Genomic DNA, 24,900 nt, shown 5'->3' on the forward strand with positions numbered 1-24,900 from the left:
TTCCTTTGCGCTTCCTTTTTCTTTGCGCCTCGCTTTGTGTCCCTGATTTGACGTGGGGGGTGGGGTCAAGAGGTTGGGGTGTGTACAAGGGACGAAGGCGCGTCAGAGGCGCGTCCCTCTCGCTTACGTCATCAGCGCGAGCCCCAGACCGAGTGGATCGATCGAAATGGCGGAGCAGAGACATGTGGGTGATGGATCACAGGTATGTATTATTGATAGCTTTCTTCTTATTATTATTAGACTCCTATATTATTAATAACAGATACTGCTAAATACCACCCTCTAGCCGGTCTGAAGTATCTGTTATTAATAATATAGGAGTCTAATAATAATAATAAGAAAGCTATCAATAATACATACCTGTGATCCATCACCCGCATGTCTCTGCTCCGTAGAGTTGTGACGTTCGCGAACGAACCGATTCTTTTGAACGGCTCATAAACATGAACGATGGGAGCCGAGTCGCGGCTGGAGGGGAGCCGTTCTTTCTGTCGTTCTTTTTTTCCTATGCGTGTTTCACACAGATGCACACAAAGGCTGTGTTTATACTTGGCATTAACATGCGATCACCATGATCTGATCAAGCAGATCGGATCATTAGCCAATCAGGACACCGTGCGTTTACATTTGTTCATATTAAGTAGCCTCTGTCTCTGCATAACCGATCGGATTTCTGTTCCCTGCTTAATATTTAAATTATGTCTGTAGCACGACACCAATAAGATAATACAAATTAAGCAATGTCCCAATTGCTTTCACTCACTCACTTTACTTTCCTGTGCAATCTCCATCCTTAAATCAAATTACGTTTTTTGAATGAAGGAATATTTCCAGAGTTGATCATACAAAAATAACCATATAAGTCACATCATCGATCATCGGGTGATGTCCTATTTGCAAAGTTTACAGTAGTAATAGTGGATTGTATGTAGACATTTCCATTTTATTTATTCTAATTTCATCTACAGTATATATTTAAAACTTTAAATATTTTTTGTTTTTTATCAAAATTTTCTTGTGTGGAAGTGTTTGTAGTAAAAGCTGTTTTGTACAGAAATTCATTGCAGCCGGCTTTGTTTTTGATGTTTATTTGTGAGTAACGTTAGGTATTGTATGAATAACATAAGTCAACATAGCTTTACACATACACACACTTTGTACTAAAGGTAAATCCAAAATAGTGATGTCACTTCCTAAGCAGAGGGATGTTGTGCAATGGAATATCCACACATGACAAATGAGGTAATAATCAATATTTCAGAATAATTCAACTATTGGTGTGTGATATCTGAGTTTTAATTATTTGACTACAAATCTCACCTCATCGTTCCTCCCAGTGAGGATAAACTAAGATGCTCCCAAGCTGGCTTCTTAAAACTGACTAAATATTTAAAAAGAGTCAAAAGAGCCGTTCTTTTGAACGGCTCTTTGAAAGGAACGGATCCCCTCAAAGAGCCATAAATCCCATCACTACTGCTCCGCCATTTCGATCGATCCACTCGGTCTGGGGCTCGCGCTGATGACGTAAGCGAGAGGGACGCGCCTTCGTCCCTTGTACACACCCCAACCTCTTGACCCCACCCCCCACGTCAAATCAGGGACACAAAGCGAGGCGCAAAGAAAAAGGAAGCGCAAAGGAAAGCGTGCACCGCAGAGGCACGGATGACAGAAACGCGGATTTAAAGGAGCGGCGCAAAGGGAAATATGTGTTGCAGTCAATGCTGCTGAAGTTTTACTTTGCTAAACTTTATTTTTTCTCTCAGTGGTTAACTTTTCTTTTGCAATTATTTTATTTTACTTGCAAAAAAGCATTTTTTTTTCTCAATACTCTATTTTTATTTGCAAAACATTTTTTTTTTTTGCAAAACATTTTTTTTTGCAAAACATTTTTTTTTTTTGCGAAATATTGTTTTATTTTGCAGATATATATGGCCCTATTTTGACTCCATACCTGTGTTCTCTCTTGTTCCTTGTCAGTGATTGTATGTACGTTCCATGTGAGTTTTCCGGTTCCTTGTTATAAGTTTATCCTGTTCTGAGTGATTAAAGTCTACTTGCATTTAGATCCGACTACCGTCTTTGCTTCCACGCAATTCTTGACATAATCACTGACCACACCAGGATCTAGCAGGTAGTTCCCAGGACCCCGTGATGGATCCAGTAGAGATCATGCGTCTCCGTCAGGGGAATCGACCCATCGAGGACTACGTGACAGACTTTCTGAAACTGGCTCATAATCATCCCCTGAATGATTTGTGTTTGTCGTTTTTTTTCCGTGGAGGACTGTCTGAGCCCCTCTACTCAGCGATGCCCATGCCTGATCCTTCTGGGACTCTGAGTCAGTATATCGAGTGGGCTCTTTCTATGAGTGGTCCATCGTTTGCTGTGGGCTTAGCGGAGGAGGTAAAAGTGCTTCACGTGGGCTTCATTCAACCTGTGCTTCTCCCGTACTCGGCCGACCCTACGTCGCGAGAGACGCCCACCAAACCCGCGCTCCACGTCTGCCCAGCCGAGCCCGCGCTCCACGTCTGCCCAGCCGAGCCCGCGCTCCACGTCTGCCCAGCCGAGCCCGCGCTCCACGTCTGCCCAGCCGAGCCCGCGCTCCACGTCTGCCCAGCCGAGCCCGCGCTCCACGTCTGCCCAGCCGAGCCCGCGCTCCACGTCTGCCCAGCCGAGCCCGCGCTCCACGTCTGCCCAGCCGAGCCCGCGCTCCACGTCTGCCCAGCCGAGACCGCGCTCCACGTCTGCCCAGCCGAGACCGCGCTCCACGTCTGCCCAGCCGAGACCGCGCTCGACGCAACTGAACCTCACGTCAACCTCGGCGAATCATTGAACGAATCAAGCCCAGTGAAGCGCCGTCGCAGAAGGAGAAGGAGGACTCGTTGGGCTCGCCAGGCTCCGGAGGGCGTTCCCAGACTCCTCTCCCTGCCGGCCCCGCCTCGGCGTCTCGCCCTGCCGGCCCCGCCTCGGCGCCTCGCCCTGCCGGTCCCGCCTCGGTGCCTCGCCTTACCTGCGGTCTTCAAGCTCCGGGAGGCTTCTCTCGAGCCCGCTTACAGGTCAGAGGTTCCTCCCGTAAATTTCCCCAAGTATTTTTTTGGGGGGGGGGCAGGAGGTACCCTGAGAGGGCCATGGAGGCGGCACCTACATGGATCCTTGCACGGCTTAACACCCCTGAGCTTCCTGTACCGCCCGAATTTCCTATGCTGCTGGTCCCGTCCAGTTCTGTGCTTCATACACCCTGGGCCACCCTCACGACCTGCTCCGCCGTGGCCACCCTCACGACCTGCTTCGCCGTGGCCACCCTCACGACCTGCTCCGCCGTGGCCACCGGCTCCGAGGCCGTCCTGGAATCCATGGTCCCTAGCTACCCTGTCTGGGACTCCAGGACGCCCTCCCCCCCCTCCCAGGTCATCGCCTTGATCTTGAACGGCGTGAGGTCACGCCTTTCGGAAGGGGGGAATAATGTGATGATCAGGTTCTGTTTCTGTGTGTTTGGACTTTGTTTTATTTCATTCATGTTTCTTTGTGTTTGGTCTGTTTTATTTCATTCAGTTTCCTTGATTCTGTGTGTGCTTATTGTATTCATTTATCCCTAGCCTGCTTAATTATTAGTTCCTTTGTTTCAGGTGTGTGCCTTGTTAGTTGTATGGTCCCTCTCGTTTATGTCATTTGCCCCAGCTGTGTCTCGTTCCCTGTTCCCCTCTGTGTATTTAAACCCTGTGTTCTCTCTTGTTCCTTGTCAGTGATTGTATGTACGTTCCATGTGAGTTTTCCGGTTCCTTGTTATAAGTTTATCCTGTTTTGAGTGATTAAAGTCTACTTGCATTTAGATCCGACTACCGTCTTTGCTTCCACGCAATTCTTGACAACAGTAAAACTATAAGTAACTATAGTAAATTATTACTTTATTACTATGCTATAGTAAAATGCATGTGACTTTTTGATCAGTTGACCGGCTATCTGCCCAATCAGGTATCTAGGTGACACAGTTTATAGTTTTTGAGAGTATGGTACCTCTCATTGCATGGCACAGCGCAAAGACCTACCCCACACTGACTGCATCTGTACTTTGCCTGCCGGCTGCCCTTAGAATGTGCGCGATCAGAACAAACGGCACAATCTGGCCGATCATCTGCAACGCGAGCCAGTGGCGCTCAGTGAGCCTCTGTGGCATTTCCCCCCCCTCCACTGAAGGCCTTCCTGGTTTTTTGCTTTCCCTCTTGGAATAGCCCTCAAGCAAAGCCGTAATAATGTTCTGGACGAAGGCCTTCAGTGGCTTGTGCGGACCAGGTGCACACTTGGAGTAAATGATATGGGAGTTTACTACACTGATGCTCAGAATTGCATTGAAGATGCGATTATACCATTTTCTTGAACGGTGTGGAAAGAGGTAGGTTTTCATCCTCTGATCAGAGGTGTCTACTCCTCCCATGAAGCTGTTGTACCTGTCAACGCACACAGGTCTGTTTATCTCACGGAAACCTGTGTCGCTTTGCTTTGACCTGATGCGTTTCCGAACACATGAGTTCCCATGAAGAGACGAGAGCATAGTGAGACGCTTTGTGTCATGCCATGCACAAGCTAACAGTTTGCCATGTCTCATGAACACGGGGTCATCTCCTTTGCTCAAAGGCAACTCAGTTTGTCTCAGACACCTCGGCATACCACGCCTATTGCAGTTCACTGTCCCACACATACCAGTGTCATTATGTGCCAGCTCATTTGCTATGGCTGGTGATATGTAGTAACTATCCATGTACACCTCATGCCCTTTCCCTGTGTATTGGGCCATCAGCTGACGAACAATTAGATGGGTGGCACCTAAATCAGAATCAGCATCAGCATTTTTGCCAGTGTACATGGACCACGGCAAAACATAGCCTGAGCTGGCCTCACTCAAAACATACGCCTTGTAGCCATACTTGTCAGGTTTTTTAGAGTTGTATTGTTTCAAGGTGGACTTTCCCTTGAATGCTATGGTCATTTCATCCAGAGAAAGCTCCTTGAGTGGACCATAAACGGCTGAGAAAAGGGGGATTATCAGGTCAATTACTGGACGTACCTTGAACAGCCTGTCATGACCTGGCTGACCCCTCCCTACATACTCACTATTGTTTGTGAAATGGAGGAAAGACAGAATGATTTCAAATCTGTTCCTAGACATTACTTTGCTAAACCCAGGTGTGTAGGTTGGCCAAAATTCTGCCCAGTAATCCTCAATTTCTGCCTTCTCTACCAGCCCCATACACAAATGCAGTGCTAGGAAGGCCTTCATCTCTAAGACAGTGACATCATACCAATTATGAAATCTGGAATTGGGTTTCAGCTGTTGGGAGTTTAGAAACTGATGAGCATATCTGTTGGTTTCATTTGTAATGAGGTTCCAGAAGTCATCAGTCAGAAAAAGGGACAGAAAGTCTAAGGGTGCAGCACTGGTGAAATCTTTCTCTCCTAGATAACCAACAGGCTCATCAAAGTGTTTGATCCAGTCCTGATACACTTCTTCATTTCTCAAAAAAACCCAGCCACTATTGTCATCGCTATTTCCATCCCTATTTAGACCCAGATCACCCCTGCTGCCTCTACCACATCTCCCAGCTCTCCCACGCACAGCACGGCCACGTCTACCTCGGCCACTCCCACCTCGAGCCGCTCTGACTGGATCCAAAGAGTTATCGCTACTTCCAGCCCTATTTCTTCTACCCCTGCTGCCTTTACCTCTAGAAACAGCTCTCCTATGTACACTAATACCACGTCCACCCCTGCCACTCCCATCCCCGTTGGGCAAATGGTCAAATTGATCTGTTTGTGCTTCGTGAACACTCGCACCATTGCGCGGCAAAGTTGTACCAGGAGAAGCGCGAGCTGCACCATTGCGCGGCAAAGATGTACCAGGAGAAGCGCGAGCTGCACCATTGCGCGGCAAATATGTACCGGGAGAAGCGCGAGCTTCACCATTGCGCGGCAAAGATGTATCGGGAGAAGCGCGAGCTTCACCATTGCGCGGCAAAGATGTACCGGGAGAACCGCGAGCTGCACCACTGCGCGGCAAAGATGTACTACCGGGAGAAGCGCGAGCTGCACCACTGCGCGGCAAAGATGTACCGGGAGAAGCGCGATCGTCATTTTCAAAAGGCAAATATTCCCCTTCAAAGTCAGAATCGGCGAATAACATTTGCAACACATCCTCACGATACAAGTTTTTATTAGCCATTTGATGATTTTCTCTCACAAATCTCACAATTTACTCAGACGCTCTGAACTGAACTGCTTCAGTGCTTCCGCATCAATGACACGAGCACTCACTTGCTCTGCTGTTTTCTCCAATACTTTGAATAGGAACATGACGTCATTTTGGTCTTGAATCAAAGTATTACATGTCTGCCATCTAGTGGTAGGGAATACAAATGAGATATTACACCATATTAGGATCTACAGCCTGTTTTATTAAGTATGACGTCTTGTCGCAATTTTGCGACTTTGGCGCTTAGAGGGTTAAAATACTCAGCTAAGTTTTAAATTAAATGTTCTTAGTGACTTATTAGTGAATTATTTGATGTTTTGGAGAAGCCATTGTACTACTATGTTTACTTACCTGGCGGCTAGACTGGCTACCTCATGTTCAGTGTCAAGCTAAAAAGCTGTCAAAGAAACTGTTCAGAACACTTGCACTTTAACTCTCCATTGTTAATTGCAAATCGCAATGTTGCACTTTATTTACTTTTCAAAGGCTTGTAAGCAACAGTTTGCACTGTTTCAATAAATGGAACTAATTTTTTCAACACATCTTTGATTAATTTTGTCCAGCATTTATTTTGCAAGCTGTCTGATGTTTTTTGAGTTTTCATTTCAATTAATTCAATCCAAGTAAATGAAACACTCACAAGATGTCACCAAAATCACTCTGTCCCCTTTAATTACTATCAGAAAATGATATAAGCGTATCAAATTATATAGAATCGTATCGAATTATATAGAATCGTATCGTTGGCTGAATATCGTGTATCGTATCGTGAGATTAGTGTATCGCTACAGCCCTACGGGACTTATACTCAGTATCCTTCACTGGCATGGCTCTTGAGACTCTCTGTACCAAGGAATATACTTGTTGGGTTGGTTGGACGTTTCAAATCCTTACTTTGTCCCTTTCTGCTCATGGCTACTGGCTTAATCGTGGAAAGAGAGAACCTGGAATTATCTTCTTGGACCTGCAGCTCGAACTCTAGCCAGGCTGAGAAATCCAGTAATGTAGGGATAGATACTCGGTGGGGATAGATAAACCTTCTGAAACTTGTCTGCAGATCATGTGGAAGCTTACACAATAACCTTGACACATGGGATCCGCACTCCAATTCAACATAACCCTTCTCGCCCAGCTGCTGAAGCATACTGACTAATGAGCGAACTCTTAATCCAAACCTCCTGAAAGCTTTCACATCTCCACTGATGATGTTTGGGGCATCCATAAGTTCTGCTATTCTCTGAAGGGCCAGCTGGTGGGGTTGTCCTTACTGCTGATTAAGTGCTTCCATAGTATCTGAGAAGGGATACAAGTAGTTGCTGTAGGAATCTGCTATAAGCAGAGCTTCTTCCAATTTTAGGTGGTCGACAAGTATCTGAAACTTGAATCTCTCGGTGGCATCAGCTGGTAGAATATTCTCCAACGCGATTCGTAACCGAGAAAACTCTCTTGGGTCTGGCTTTACAAAGTTTGGGATGGTGGGAGCTGGTCCACGATAAGTTTTCTCTTGGCTGGGAGGGATACGTTGCTCTGTGTGACGATTGACACCTCTGATGTCATCGGTTCTGCTGTAGTGTGAGGGTCTCTGGGGGGAAGACTGTCAATGTGAGATAGGAATGGAATAGGTCTGCTGTGAAGTCATCTCAAGTCTTTTAAGCCTCTGATCTAAGTCGGAAAGGAAGTCATGTCTGAAAGGGTACAGGGTTAGCTTCTTAGGCTTTTTGTGGGGGATGAAGACGAGCCTGTGGGATTGGTGAGGACATACCTGTTAAATGATAACTGGGCTGGTTGCTTGCCACTAGCTGTTTCATCTGTGCTTCAAGAGCCTCATTCCTTTTTTCTAACTCTCTCACCTGTGCATTTGCAAAATGCCGCAGTTCCTCATTCTCTTTTTTAAGCTGCTGAAACTCTGCTAAGGCCACTGATGACAACTCAGAATATGGAGAGGAGATTGCATGATGCTGTTCATCTTCCCTGATAGAGCTCCATTCTACTGGCTGCCAAGGCTGAGGACTTGGTCTGTGTTCATGGTAGGTGGCAGCTATGTTGAGTGAGGCTGCTCCTGGTGGCTCAGAATCTTCACTCAGTTCAGGAGAAGAAGTGTCTGCTCTGTCCCGTGACTGATGCCTTGGGTGGTATCTGGTGACCTCAAAGTCTGATAGATAACTAGGTAGACGCACTGATCGCCGGGGTCTGACAGTGGGCTCAGGAGATTCAGGTCTGGTGTCAGGATCACTCTGATACATCTTACTTGTGACAGCTCCTACTCTGGCTCGAAGGACCACTTGTAATGAAGTACTATCTTATGTTCTGGTGGAAAGTGAGCAGTCACAAGATGTCCGGTCAGAGACGTATATCTTTTTAATTTGCAGCCACATTTAAACAGGAGTGGTTTCTGTCAAATAGATCAAAACAAGCAGCATAACTCCATCAAACTTTCTCTGTGTATGCGCTATAGACCACGCCCCAATAACTAGACTGTTCCGTTAATGCACGTCTTCTATCTCTTAACGTAATATTTATTTAGCCACAAGGGGGCATTAGAGTCTCTTTTATAAATATAATACAGATTGGAGAGCCTTTTTAACAATAAGGGCCCTATTTTAACGATCTGAAACGCAAGTGGCAAAGCGCAAGTAACTTTGTGGGCGTATCCCGGCGCTGTTGCTATTTTCCCGGCGGGATAAACGACTCTTGCGCCTGGCGCAAATCTAAAATGTGTTGGTCTGAAGTAGCTTCATTATTCATAGGTGTGGTTTGGGCGTAACGTGAAATAAACCAATCAGAGCGTCCTCTCACATTCCCTTTAAGAGCCGGCGCGCTTGTTCCATGGCGGATCGCTATTATAACGGCGGATTTGCCAGGCGCACGCCAGGAGCGGTTCACAGCCAAAGAGACCGACGTTCTCGTCAGGGCCATAAAACACAGAGAACTGACATTGGGGATGATGGGAGAAACCCACCCAAATTAGCTTCGGTTAAACAGGCATATAATTTGGGTAAATGTGTAGCCTAATCTAGATTTTTTTTTAAATATAGATAGATCTTTTTCACATCTTCACGGACACAACAATGATTTCCCTCGTGTGTTAAAGGGGTCATGACATGAGAAACCAAATTTGCCTTGATCTTTTGGTATATAAGTGGTCTTTGTACCATTAAAACGTCCTGCAAGTTTCATAGCTTAAGACGTCCTCCCCATTATAAACGAATCATTTATTTAATCAAGCTCTAAATACAGCTCGTTCTGGATCCATGGTAAGAAGTGACGTCACGGTACGAAGTGACGTACCAGCGTTTGCATATGACCGCCTCCAGCACGAGACAACTACGCTTTCAGCGCAAGGCAGCTACGCTCATTTCGTATCATCGTCGCGCCCGCGCGCCGCGCGCCTCACAAGTGTTCAGTCGACGGACAGCGAGTGGGTCTGTGTAGAGGGAAATTACGATGCCGCAGATGTGCTGTTCCTGGCTGTGGACAAACTACATCTTTGAATACGCTGCGAAAGATCCAGACGTCAGGGAAAAATGGATGCACTTTATTTTTTGCGGACGTCTCAGTCACGGCAGTGTTAGTTTAGCTAAGCGTTTGTTCTGTACATTTGAAGGATGACTGTTTTGAGCTTTGCCAGAAAACTGTTGCTCAAAGATAAGTCCGTGCCGACTATTCTTGGCTCAACATCGACGACGCAAACTGTAAGTAATGTATTTAAAACTTTAAACTACTTTTTAAATACGCTGAAAGATCCAGTCGTCAGGGAAAAATGGATGCACTTTATTTTTTGCGGACGTCCCAGTCACGGCAGTGTTCTATACATTTGAAGGATGACTGTTTTGAGGAAAAAATCCCAATATGATGCTGGCTTTGCTAGAAAACTGTTGCTCAAAGATAAGTCCGTGCCGAATATTCTGGGCTCAACAACGACGACGCAAACTTACTTTTTACCATGGCTAATATAAACACATTTGTATAAGAGAGTCTTGAAAATATGTCGCCTTTCTAGTATGCCTACATGTGATAGAAAATTAAAAATGTTGCCTTTATCAATGCTGCATCTTCAAAGATGGCCTGTGCATGCATTTTTGTCCGTGGTACACCCTATCATTTCATTGGAATTAGTTAAATAATGTTAAACTGTTAGCAAATTAAGCTATAGGAAAATTATGTAACAATAATCCGTTTTCAAGTGTCTCGGGTTAATTTTTTTTTATTAATTCAAAATAGTTACACTTTCCATGTGGACACGGGCTGATCCAGTCTTCGTTGTTGTGGTGATCGTTCATTTTCCTCTGATTCCGGCTCAAACATAATAAGGTTTTATCATTGCAAGAGCCATCGCTTCGCATGCATCACCCGCTATTAAACAGTTGCGCCGAATCCGCAAATGTTCTGGCAGGGGATGTTAATAATTGATGCATTGGCACTGACGTTAGCCAATCATAGCAGTGGGCGTTAACACTGAACTCTTAAAGGGGAAACACCCCCAAAACAGACTGTTTGAATCAGAGGATGAGAAACAGGGTGGGAAAAGGTCATAAATCACTACATTTTAAAAGTTTTTTGTAAAAAAAACTATAGTAATACTATATTTGCACCTAAGGGAACATAATAATAAAATAAAAAAAACCATGTCATGACCCCTTTAATATTTTTCCTTGTAATAATGTATGATTTGCAAAAATGAAAACTGCTGCGTCTGTTTATAATTATTAGAGGATCAAAGTGGATGCGCGTTAACACGCTACATTATGGCCAAGCACGCGCCCTGAAAATACCATATCACTAACGCGCAACGCGCCACTGTCTTTAGACTGTTTTTTTCCTGGTCAGTGGCGCAATTGCTTTCTAAAACTGGAAAATAGCACCAGGGGAGTTTTGCGCCGGAACACGCCTCCTCTTTGCGCTGAACCGCCCCCGCGAGCACAAGTTCATTCCCTAATTTACCGACATGCGTCTGTGGAGGGAAAAGTCCGCTGTGCGCGGGTGCAAAATAGGAATGATATATGCGTCGGTGTTCAAAGTCAATTGCGCTGGGTGCAAGATAGGGCCCTAAATGTTGAAGTGATTTTAAGCATTTTGATTCTTGTATGTGAATGTGACTGACCTCAATCTCTCCAGTTTACAGTGTGAATCCTGCAGTACGGCACATAAGTGCCTCACTCCTGTGTTTCCTAGTTTATTCCAGCTCAGGTCCAGCTCTCTCAGGTGTGATGGGTTTGATTTCAGAGCTGAAGTCAGGATGAGACTCTGTTTCTCTGTAATACTGCATCTACACAGACTGAAGACAGAGAAATAACAATAGTTCACACAGGGTGTATACAGTAATAAACTAGTTAAATGTAAGACTTTTTAAGACTTTTTAATACCACATCTAAATAAAATTTAAGACCAAACGTATGATGGAAATACATATCAAAAGTGTACATATACAGTAATCTTTCCAAGTAAACACACTGATGTTTGTTCAAAATGAACAGTATGGTAACATGACAATCAATTGAGTTTAAGAACATTTAGAAATGCGTGTAATGCAAAAAGATAACACAAAAATGTCAATGCGGTCCAAAATTATATTCATTACAATATTTTCAGAACATTTAGGTCCCATGAACAAATGCTACAATCAAGTAAATGTGAATAAATGTGTGTGTGCGTGTATGTACAGTATGTGTGTGTGTGTTATGTCTGTGTTCTCATCTCTCTATATAACCTGTATGTTTACTCCTGAACTGTTGTGAATATACTTGGTAAACAATCCTTTATATACTGTATGAATATATTTTTTCCCTCAACTTTTTTCTTTACTTAAAATCATCAACCAAAATAAAAGCATATAATTTTCTTTCCTGTAGCTCAGTGGTAAGAGCATTGCGTTAACAACGCAAGGTTGTGGGTTCAATCCCAGGGGATTGCACATACCTATGTATAAATGTATAGGATAATGCAATGTAAGTCGCTTTGGATAAAAGCGTCTGCCAAATGCATAAATGTAAATGTAAAAGATAAAATACTAATAATAAAATGACATCGTTGCTAGCGATGGAAATTGTGGAGCAGAAACTAGCAATTGCAGGCTGCTGACTTGCCTTAACGTGAGTTTGGTTTTTTTTGCTTTGCACATGCGATTCCACCGCTCTGATCCCCATTGTCCCAAGTTGAAAATTCTTCCGACACACAACGCAGTATGCTTCGTAAGCATTTCCAGGTACTGACCTTAACCAAGAATACTCGTTCTTTTCAAGCCATTTGTTATTGAACTTGCATTTCCCCATGTTGCTAGCAATATTAGCTACCTACTGTATCAACCGTTGCTGTATAGGCTACACTCGCTAACGTAGTCAAAAGCTGAGCAGTACACTCTGTTACTATGGTTACGTTCTGAACTAACCATAAACAACGCAGCGCATATACCGGGAAGAAATATATTTGGCTGAACAGATTGACTGCATTTTCGCGTTGACATGAGAAAAAATATTTAAGACCCATCAAATCTGAAAATAAGACAAAATAATACTTTTTAAGGCCTTATTTTCAGGAAATGTAATATAAGACTTTTTAAGACTTTTTAAGGACCCGCGGCCAGCCTGTCACATCTATGATGATCATCTTATTGAAGAGATACAGCAGCATTTAGTTTCCAATAGTCTGTTCTGAAACCCAGTCACACTAGTTCTGTGCGCTGGAAGACACTGTTTTCAAATGCTGGAAATTAAACAATTACTATCTAGATAAAAAACACATAAAAATGTGAGCAATAGGGAAACCCCAGAGAGTGCACTGCTGTAAACAACGAAACATAAGCCCTGCTGTCTTCAAATAAATAAACTTCAGTCACACTGTAATTGCTGTACAGTATAATGACACTAACTGTAGTTTCTCCAGCTTGAATTGTGGGTTCATCAGTAGATCACTGAGGTTTTTCACTCCAAAGTCTCCTAGTTTATTCCCGCTCAGGTCCAGATCTCTCAGGTGTGACGGGTTTGATTTCAGAGCTGAAGTCACATCAGAACAATCTTCATCTGTCATATCACAGCCTCTTAAACTACATTAGCAGAGAGAGAGAGAGAGAGAGAGAGAGAGAGAGAGAGAGAGAGAGAGAGAGAGAGAGAGAGAGAGAGAGAATTGAATTTGAAAAATAACTTTATTTTACAATCATCTTAATACACACAAATTAAACAAGCCAACAACAGAAAACAAAATTACGGGAAAAAAATTAAATCATCTTCAAAAATAGTACAAAAAACTCCCTTACAACACCAAATCTTCTCAAAAGTAAACAAATCGTTCATAGTTTTATAAAACTTGTAATCAATCAGTACTCTTGATTTCACCAATATTAAAAAAGTCTCAACGATGTTTTGACAAGGTTTTTGTTCAATTTTATCCCTTCTAGTAATATATATTGCCATTTTTGCTTCAATTATAAAATTCAGTAATTGACAAATGTACTTATTTTTTTGACTACATTTAAAACCCAAAATAAACACAGTTTCCGTAAACGATTCATTAAAATCACCAAAACATTTTTCTAAAAACTCAAACAACGATATTAATCTAGCACATTGAACAAATGCATGAAAAATGGTTTCTTTTTGTGAACAAAAGGGACAATCCTCATTAACTTCCACATTTAAAACAGAAACAAAAGAATTAACAGCTAAAATACCATGAAGAATTCTCCATTGCAAATCCCCAACCCTTTTTGATAATGGCGGTTTATATAGAACTCTCCATTCTGGTTTTACATTACCTTTTAAACAAAAAAACTTCCTCCACGGTGTATCCGGTTTTCTTTCCAGATGATTCTTATTAAAACCCATTACACAGGCTCCATACAATATCTTTCCTTTAGTAGATAATACATCCAACCATTGCGAGTCCCAAGTTTTAAATGGAAAACCCTTAAAACCATCCAACTTTGGTGAAATCATCAAACAAGGGAAAAAATCATTTTCATCAGGGATAGACACTCCAGAAAAATAATCTTTTACCATTAAAACCTCCTCTGTTGTGAGGGTAGACTTTAACTTAGCTAAAAAAAGAGCAACTAATCGAATAGATCGAGTGCCTAAAAAATCAGCTACTTTTACAGCATTGTCTAATTTCTCTCCAGCTATGTCCAGCAATTGTCTTAAAATAATCACTTTTGATTCTTTAAGCTTAAAACCACAATTAAAAAAACTGTTATTGTCATTTACATCCAACCGGGCCCCAAGAATTAAAGGTTCCTCCAGAAGCCAGTAAAGTGAGTACGGGTTTTCAGATTTCTGAATGTAAAACAGACTCCACACTTTAAAAAGACTCTTATAAAAAGGTGGAAAAACAGACAAGTCCATTTTTAAAGGGTTTAGAAGAAACAGATGTTTGTTTAGTCCGAGACCTCCAAAGTTTTGCAAAACAATATGGGCCATTGCCCTCCAGCTGACATCCAATGCACCGTCTAAAAGTCTCTGCAGGAACTGCAAACGAAAAGCGGCAGTTCTGCTCTGTAAATGAATCAGTCCTTGTCCTCCTTCTTCTTTCGGTAGATAAAGAACACTCTGTCGAATCCAGTGTAGTTTATCCCAAAAAAAGTCTACAAGAATCGCTTGTATTTTCATCAGCAGTTGAGGAGGAGGATCAATACACGCCAACTTATGCCACAGTGCCGACGCGACCAGGTTGTTGATAACAAGAATGCGTCCTCTATATGACATTTTAGGGAGCAGCCATTTCCATTTTTCCAAACGTCCTCTAATTTTTTCAACAACTCCTTCCCAATTATTTTGTTGAGTCGTGTCGTCACCTAAAAAAACTCCCAAATATTTTAAACCAACTTTACCCCAGACCAAACATTCAGGCATTTTTGGTTTACCATTTTTCCATTTACCAACCAAAAGTGTTTCACATTTCTTCCAATTCACTTTTGCCGAAGATACAAGAGTAAAATCATTAATTAAATTAAATAAAATTTGCACATCTTTTTGTCCACTTACAAACACCATTACATCGTCAGCATAAGCAGATAAACATATGTTTCTTGTACAGTTAGGCAAATGCAATCCATCAATTCTTTCCCTTATTTTTTGTAATAAAGGCTCAATGGCCAAGGCGTACAACATTCCAGATAGAGAGCACCCTTGTCTTACACCTCTTTTAACTTGAAATGGAGCACATAAACCGCCATTAATCTTCAATACACTTTCAATTTCACTAAAGAGTACCTGGACCATCATAATAAACTCTTTTTTTAAACCGAACGCTGCTAAAGTTTTCCACAAATAGGGGTGCTCAACCCTATCAAAAGCTTTCTCCTGGTCCAGTGAAATCAATCCAAAATCCAAATCAAGCAATTTTGACACCTCTAAAGCATCCCGAACTAAAGAGATGTTGTCAACAATGGATCTGCGAGGAATACAGTAGGACTGGTCTGGATGTATTACTTGCCCTATTACTTCAGCCAATCTGTTTGCCAAAACCTTAGAGAGGAGTTTGTAATCACAACAAAGAAGTGATACAGGGCGCCAATTCTTTATGTCTGTCAAATCTCCTTTCTTTGGTATTAGCGTTATCACTGCCCTCCTGCAGCTCAACGGCAACATACCTTTTGACAGGCTATCGCTCAGCACTTGTAACAAGTCCGCTCCCAACTCTGCCCAGAAAGACTTGTAAAGTCAATTGGGAGGCCGTCAATCCCAGGAGCTTTTCCCGATTCCATGTCATGAAGGGCCTTATATAACTCCCCCAGACTTAGCCCGCCTGAAAGAGCCACATTACCTTCTTCAGACATCTTTGGTAGGGAATTCAAAAAAAATATTGTCCTCATCACCCTCCGTTACATACTCACTTCTAGACAGATTGTTGTAAAAACCCACTGCTCTCTTTCGAATGTCACTGGGGTTCAGCAAAACTTGACCCTCTTCTGACCGCAAGGCTTTAATCAATCTCTTCTGCCCATTTTTTTTCTCTAAACAGAAGAAAAATTTTGACGGTGCATCCATATGATTTATATTTTGGAATCTTGATCTAACCAATGCGCCCTGTGTTCTGTATTCTAGCAGATCCGCTAACTGAGCTTTCTTTTTGAAAAATAGTTCAAAATGATTTCTTGTCCCAGTTGATTCAGCTATTTTTTGACACTCACTTAATTCATTCTCCAAAGTTTCCAAAGATTTTTTAAACTCTATAGTGACGTTGCGAGTGTATTCTTGACAAAACTGTCTAATTTTAACTTTACCAATATCCCACCACTGCTGTATTGATCTAAAATTAGTCTTTGTTTTTCTATAATTCTGCCAAAAATACTTAAAAGAGTCTCTAAAAAAACTATCACTCAATAAAGAAGTATTGAAATGCCAATAGGCGCTACTAGGTTTGATTGAATTTAAAATAAAATTACATTGTACCATACTATGATCAGAAAAACCTATTAGGATTATAGAGCAACTTTTGAAAATATTAAGCTGATGTGTAAAACCATAAAATCTATCTAATCTGGCAAGGGATATCAAGTTTTCCCTCATATGAACCCATGTATATTGTCTCATATTTCCATTTAATTGTCTCCAAATATCACATAATTCAAACTTCTTAATGAAATGAATAAGACTTTTTTCTGAGACAACAAATGGGGTTCGACGTGGTTCCTATCAATCATATTTTCTGTGCAATTAAAATCTCCCCCCAAAAACAAATATTCCTCTTCCGAGCAATTTTGTAAAGTAGTACACAATAAATCTAAGAAAACAATCTTTCCATAGGAACTGTTGGAGCATAAATACAGATAAAAACCAAAATATAGCTTTCATAGACAGCTCTGATTTTTAGTAGTCTTCCTTTCACAACTTCATCAACAACGTAAGAAATTGGACTAAAACTCTTAGAAAATAACACAGCAACTCCTGCACTTATTGAAGTGTTATGGCTTAAAACCGTAAGCCCCTCAAATTCTCTTTCCCAATCTGCTGCATTCCCCCCATCACTATGTGTTTCTTGTAACAATAAAATATCAAGATTCTTCTGTTTCATTAATTCATTTAAAATTCCTCTTTTCTTAATATCTCTAGCACCATTTACATTCAGGGTTGCTAGACGAACTTCACTCATGACAAAGAGGAGAAAAAACAGCCAAAAAAGAACCACACTAATTAATGTGGAAAATGAACTTAACTTATTCAACATCATTCTTAAGTTTCTCTACATTCCTAACCAATTTTTTTAAACGATAAACTTTTTGTGAAGCATCCTTCAGCCATTAAATTCCTTGTTTTCTCAACAAACAATGTTACATTAGGGAAGTATTCTTGTACACACACCCCTCTCTTGTTCTTCGTTGATTTAAGGAATAACTTTATCTCTTCAGCATCATAGTTACGGACAGAGAAGTCACTCAAAGACAAGGCCACACTAGAATCTGATGATTCACTTTCACTTTCGGTTTCATTATTATCACTACCGTACAAGTCAGCTTTCTTCACAGCTTTTTTATTTCGAGACTTATCACTCATTTTTCTTTTTTGAGGTGTTTTGAACATTTCTGTTTCTGTCTCCATTTCCACTTCCACACAATCAATTCCACTCCTTTCCTGTACAACCTGTATTACATCAATTCCAGTAGTAGCACCTTCCCTTTCTTTTCCAGGAAGTTTTGAGTGTTTTACAACAGATACCATATCAACTTTGTCTTTTTTTTCTGAATCTATACCTGTCACACCCACAGTTTTTATGAGCTCTGAGCTCAGTGAAACTACACCAGTGAAACTACTCGTGCTTGGATTGGAAACCATGTCCCCTTTCTCACTGACTTTCTTTTCTGGGCAGTTACGAATCAGATGCCCTGTTTTTCCACAACCAAAGCACTTAGTTTTTGCAGTGGTTACAAAAATGATGTAATCAAAATCATCAACCTTAAAACTAAGTGAAAGATCCAATTCCCCATCATCCTGAATTATCATGTATGCAAATCTCCTGAAAGACACAATGGGCCCTATTTTAACGATCTGAAACGCAAGTGTCAAAGTGCAAAGCGCAAGTAACTTTGTGGGCGGATCCCGGCGCTGTTGCTATTTTCCCAGCGGGATAAATGACTCTTGCGCCCGACGCAAATCTAAAAGGGGTTGGTCTGAAGTAGCTTCATTATTTATAGGTGTGGTTTGGGCGTAACGTGAAATAAACCAATCAGAGCGTCCTCTCACATTCCCTTTAAGAGCAGGTGCGCTTGTTCCATGGCGGATTGCTATTATAACGGCGGATTTGCCAGTGCACGACAGGAGCAGTTCACAGCCGAGGAAACCGACATTCTCGTCAGGGCTGTAAAACACAGAGAAGTGACATTGGGGATGATGGGAGAAACCCACCCAAATTAGGTTCGGTTAAACAGGCGTATAATTTGGGTAGTAAATGTGTAGCTAGCCTAATCTAGATTTTTTTTTTAATCTATTCTAGATAGATCTTTTTCACATCTTCACGGACACAACAATGATTTCCCTCGTGTGTTAATATTTTTCCTTGTAACAATGTATGATTTGCAAAAATGAAAACTGCTGCATCTGTTTATAGCCTATTAGAGAATCAAAGTGGATGCGCGTTAACACACTACATTATGGCCAAACACGCGCCCTTAAAATACCATATCACTAACACGCAACGCGCCACTGTCTTTAGACTGTTTTTTTCCTGGTCAATGGCGCAATTGCTTTCTAAAACTGGAAAATAGCACCATGGAAGTTTTGCGCCGGAACACGCCTTCTCTTTGCGCTGAACCGCCCCCGCGAGCGCAAGTTCATTCCCTAATTTACCGACGTGCGTCTGTGGAGGGAAAAGTCCGCTGTGCGCGGGTGCAAAATAGGAATGATACATGCGTCGGTGTTCAAAGTCAATTGCGCTGGGTGCAAGATAGGGCCCAATATGTTTCAAAAGGGGAGAACCCGTGCTAATCGGGATTTTTTTTATTGGGGATACCAATTTTCCATAGCATGATAAAGCTTCTATTATTATCACGTCACTGAGAAAGGGGGGAACGTTAGATAAGGTGACCCTCTTAGAAGGTAGTGAGAGGGGAAGAACCGGAACAAACTCACCACCAATCACAATTCCCCGCTCAACTACTTCATTCACCTTTTCAACGTTACTAAGAAAAATCACAGTAGCGTTATTCATTCGCGATGCGGATAAAATACATCCATGTCCTACAACTTCGCCAATCGCTAAACAAATCTCTTCTACACTCGCCGCCAACGCCACTTTCACCGCGTTGCGTCGCGTGAGTGTATACAAACCATGTGTAGCTGGAGTCGTCATGCTTCTCCCAGTAAAAACCGGTAGCACGCGGCCCCAAATACACCAAAAACTACCACAAACTAAAGACAAACAAACAAAGACAAAAAGGCGGAAAAGACAAAGATTTTTAGACACAGAAAACAACTTCACTCACCGCACTCGCACTACACCACTCACGCACTCAACACCCGCACCGGAAGTGAGAGAGAGAGAGAGAGAAGAAAATAAGACAGAAGATAAGAAAACTCTTTTTCTGTAATACTGCATCCATACAGACTGAAGACAGAGAAATAACAATAGTTCACATCTATGATGATCATCTTATTGAAGAGCTAACTCAGACGGAAGACAGAAAGGTAAACTTAAATATAAAAATATATACTTAATACTATATACTAAATACTTACAAATGATGCCTGCCTATCTGTTTGACTGACAGTTTTATTGATCACTGAGATAGCATTGACTTAGAATGAAGTTGGTTCAATATACAAAAGCAATTTTAAAAAAATAGCGTAGATGTAGTAAACTACTTGTGCCATATTGCTGTAGCTTAGCTTGCTACATTTCCCAGGGTGGCGCAGTTTCAGTGTAGTGAAGCTACATGTAATATAGAGTAACTGCTGGCTTATCTCACTATATCTTCCAAGTAGCTTGCCCGACAATGAATATATGTGCAAATAAAGACACTTATACCGCTGTGATAAAGTCACATTAGCTGCCACACACACACACACACACACGTGTCTCGTTCCACTCATTTTCCCTATCATAGGAGCGCGTGCACACGCGATGCTGATATCACATGCACATTTATCCATTCCTCCACTCTCCCTTCCATATCCATTTCTCGGTCACTTCATACACTTGCACTGCACTGTCGTGTCGTTTCATCCCTGTGTGTGTGTGTGTGTGTGTGTGTGTGTGTGTACGGGCGTAGACAGTCTTTCAGCGGGAAAGACCAAACCGAACTATCGAGCGGCGGCCACTGATGATGTCACCTCGCATTGCAACGGGAAGCTGACGAAACCATTGACTAGTATGAATAGGTGTTCGTGTGTGTATTTAAATGCAAAGATTATGTGTTAACTGTATTATGTGTGAATGGATTATGTGTTTATTATTAATATATATATATTTAGAAATGGATTATTATTGATTATCACCTAGATGAAGTATTAATATGTATTAAATATAGGGCTGGGATGATACACCGAGTCAATACTATCACGATACTTGGGTGCCGATACGATATGTATTGCGATTTTTTTTAGGGCTGTAATCAACCAAAGAAAATATTGGTCGACTGAAGTTCTGAAATTTTTCACTAAAAATCGACAAAAAATTAGTTAGGGAAAAAAACGTTAAATTAATTAGCTGCACACTGTGTGCAGTAGCCTACTTGGTAGCCTTGTTGTCCGCCTAAATTAATTATAAATAAACATAAAAATGGTAGGCTATTTGCAGTATATTAAATCATTTTTGACCTAATTATTTGATACTGAAATGAGTCTGACACACGAGTCTGTCGGCTCTGACAGCGTTGCATCACGTGCATCTGCGCAATATCATAGCCTATGATATCCGAAAATAGTACTATGTTGTCAACTAGTGATAGCATCACAAGAACTTTTGAGGAATATGCAACATAATTTAGACAATTGTTTTTGTCATATGTATTATAATAACTGACAGACACTATAATTTTAGCCGCTCTGAGGCTGAACATAGGAGCGCAGCTTCGCGGCTGAGACACGAATAGACTATTAATTAACGCTAAAGCTTTTACTATTAAACACAAAAGGCATGTCCACTTTAATTAAAAAATTATATTTATTAAACAAACCAGATCAAGAGCAGAAAACAAATAAAGTGCAAAACTGAAAAATAAAGCATAGGCTCAAAACTAATACAAACAGTGGACATTGTGCATTAGGCTCCAATCCTTTTTTTTTTTTTAAATGCTGCCACACTGCCGATGTCTATGTTGACATGGTAGAAGAGAACTGGCTATGAATTAAACGCTCTCACAATTAAACAAATAATATTCAGCAAACCGTCTAATAGCCTACTTTCTTCAATCTGTCTCTCTTCTCCGGTGGGTTGGGCTAATCCAAAAGAAGTGAAAACAAGGGGGGTGTTCTGAAAACAGACTGTTACCTGTGAAACAGCGGTGCTCTGAAAACACCCCCATTAGCAATTAGTGCTTTCCACCTGATGAAACAAACGCGGCAAAACTGATGAAACGAACGCGGGAAAACGGATGAAACGAACGCGGGAGAACTGATGAAATGACCGCAGTAAAAAATCGACCAATCAGAATTTTGGTCGAGCCAGAACGCATTGACCAATAATCGACTAATCGACTGGGAGATTACAGCCCTATATTTTTGGAAGAATTGCGATTCTACAAGTTTTGCGATTCGATATTGTAATATAATGGCGATTTTTTTTTAACAGTAGACCATGGGGAAAAGTTAAATCAAACACTTATACAGACTCTACATTATGTATAAGATGAGTCATATTTACAAAAACAAATCATCACATCTTTCTGACATATTTCAGAAGCATCATACAGTACTACATTCTCTTAAATTATTCAATAACAAATAAATTTTTTAACAGTCAATTGTTGCCACCTAGTGGCTAAACAATGTAATCGATAAATGCATTATTTTAAGCGCCAAGTTTCTATCAAAAGCTGATTTACTCTATTTTGATCGCTTATATAATTTATATTTGAACTTTAAACTTTTATCCCAGTACTTCTATGATAATTTGAACTTTCACAGAAATAATGATTCTATGAGGTTGAAAAGACAGTTTGTGAAGCAGTTTCATGACGACTCTCTCAGTGGCAGCGCCAACACAGCTTTGAATGTTGCGATATGATTTTGTCAAAGTTTAATAGACAGACGAAATGGAAGAAGATCATGTGGGTGTTTGCCAAGCCAAGGCCAAACCTGAAGTCAGTTCTTGTTTACCAAGTGGATGCAAGAGTGCTACAGTAGTGCCTCCAGCAAAGCCCGAACCCTTAGTATACGGTGGATACCTGTTTTTGCCTGTATGTATGTATATATATATATATATATATATATATATATATATATATAATAATAATAATAATATGTTTAATTTATATAGCGCCTTTCCCAAGCTCAAGGACGCTTCACAATAACAGTAGAGAACAAACAATAATTTCAAACATGAGTGGACAATAGACATTTGCCCAGTCCAAGCGATCGCAGTTGCGTTTCGCAGTGCAAGTGTAGTAAACAGAAACAATAGTCAAAAAAATTTTTTTTAAAAATAAAAACAACATTAATCATCACAATGACAGTAAAGAACAAACAATACGTTTGGACGATAGACATTTGCCCAGTTTAAGAAACGAGCGTTTGCAATTGCATATCGGTTTGCAAGTGGAATACAAACAGAAACAGTAACAAAAAACTTAACAAGACTATTTACAGAGAGCATGGAAGATCGGCAGCTGAAGCAAAGGTCTGGTGCAACAGACTAATGGTGCGTAAGGAAACTGGTTAAGAAAAACATGTCAAGAAAACATGTCATGACGGATAATATTTTTTAAACAGATGGGTTTTGAGTTTAGACTTAAATTCATGCAGTGTGGTTGTTGTCCTAAGAGCCAGTGGAAGAGAGTTCCATAGCTTAGGGGCTATAACTGAGAAAGACCTGCCACCCATGGATGAAAGGCGAAATCTCGGCTCACAGAGGAGTTCACAGCCAGAAGATCGGAGAGGTCGAGGAGGAATATAAGGAGAAAGTAAATCAGAGAGATATGAAGGAGCAAGACCATTGAGTGACTTAAAGGTAAGCAGAAGAATTTTGTAAGTAATACGAGAAGACACGGGTAGCCAGTGTAGGTCAAACAGAATTGGAGTGATATGAGCGGATCGTTTAGTGGAAGTTAGCAGTCTTGCGGCAGAGTTTTGAATATATTGCAAACGTGAGATAGAGTGTGCTGGTAGTCCGGAAAAAAGAACATTACAGTAGTCGAGGCGAGATGTGATAAACGCATGTACCAGCGATTCAGCGTCTTTTGGGGTGACATAGGGACGGAGTTTGGCAATGCGGCGGAGTTGAAAAAATGCAGCTTTACAGAGTTGACTAATATAGGCGTCGAAGGTCAGTGAAGGGTCCAGAATGATACCCAAGTTTTTGACAGTGGCAGATGGAATAATGGATGTAGCTTCAAGGTCAAGTGTGGGAATATTAGTTATATTTTTTGTTAGAGATGGATATATATATATATATATATATATATATATATATATATATATTTATATTTATATTTATTTATTTTTCTGGCTTTTTTTGGCTGGCTTATTACACAGGCCAAAAACTGCTTAAAAACACCATCTCCAAACCCATTGCAAATGTTTTATTAAAAGTAAAATCTATCAAATGCAATTTTATTATGCTAATGTCTAATTAAAACATCTACAAATGTATAAAACGGATCAAAGATGAGGTAAACCCACAGACACGGGTTCAATCTCAGTGAATCTGAATGATTCATGGGTTCACAGTGATCATCGCCCCCCAGTGGTGAACTATTGACATTTCCAAACGTTTCGCAACAGTTATAATGTAACAAAGCCTCGTTTACTGAAATCACATGACTTTGGCAGTTTGATACACACTCCGAACCACTGATTCGAAACAAAAGATTCGTAAAGGTTTCGTAGCTTCATGAAGCGTGTTTCGAAAGCGCTCATCACTAGCGTTCAGTCAACTTGCCTTCAGGGGATCTTATTACAGGCAGACACTGATCACAGATTTTTAAAATGCACTTGTTTTACAAGTTACACTATATGCTGCAACAAAATTAGACATTTTACATTTTGTGAAATACAAACATTGAATTGAGAGCAGTTATGAACAGTTCTGATGTCACAAAAAACATTGTTCTTCCTCCACAGTAACTGAGATAATTATTGACCCATGATCAAACTGTCTGTCTTAACCAAATATTTAAAGCTTGAAATAACGTTTTTATTGTGTGTTTTTAATTAGCTGTTTAATTTTATTACTTTAAATTGTTCCGGCTCTGTGTGACGCCGAGGAAAAAACTGCTTAAAAATAATGTAATATTATAAACAAATGAGCAATACTCACGTCAGTGTGTTGAGTTGACAGTGTTTATCCTGCAGTAGAGCAGCGATCTGATTCACTCGTGTGTCTCCTAGTTCACATCCACTCAGATTCAGCTCTCTCTGGAGTAACGGGTTTATACCCACAACTCTATCCACATACTGACAGGCTTCCTCTGCAGCAGGACTCACAAACCTGCAGAAGAGTCAATTCAGTTCTCAACTCAATGTCCAGCTTATTGTACAACTAAAATAATGTATTTGTTATGAATATTTAGCCTG

At 41.0% G+C, this 24,900-nt stretch overlaps 1 protein-coding gene across 2 annotated transcripts in view; it reads right to left on the minus strand.

Annotated features, from left to right (window-relative positions):
• The window catches only part of LOC306999427 (uncharacterized protein), a 101,514-nt gene that overhangs the window by 42,034 nt on the left and 34,580 nt on the right, over positions 1–24,900 (minus strand). For both annotated transcript variants that reach the window (XM_079614087.1, XM_079614088.1), the window contains exons 10-12: positions 24,644–24,814; positions 13,110–13,283; positions 11,346–11,519 (exon numbers count right to left, since the gene is read on the minus strand). In XM_079614087.1, the coding sequence (XP_079470213.1) occupies positions 11,346–11,519; positions 13,110–13,283; positions 24,644–24,814 (519 nt within the window). The remainder of the gene's footprint in view (positions 1–11,345; positions 11,520–13,109; positions 13,284–24,643; positions 24,815–24,900) is intronic.

Source organism: Phoxinus phoxinus (genome assembly GCF_949152265.1).
Source record: "Phoxinus phoxinus genome assembly, chromosome: 5".
Classification (NCBI taxonomy): Eukaryota; Metazoa; Chordata; class Actinopteri; order Cypriniformes; family Leuciscidae; genus Phoxinus; species Phoxinus phoxinus.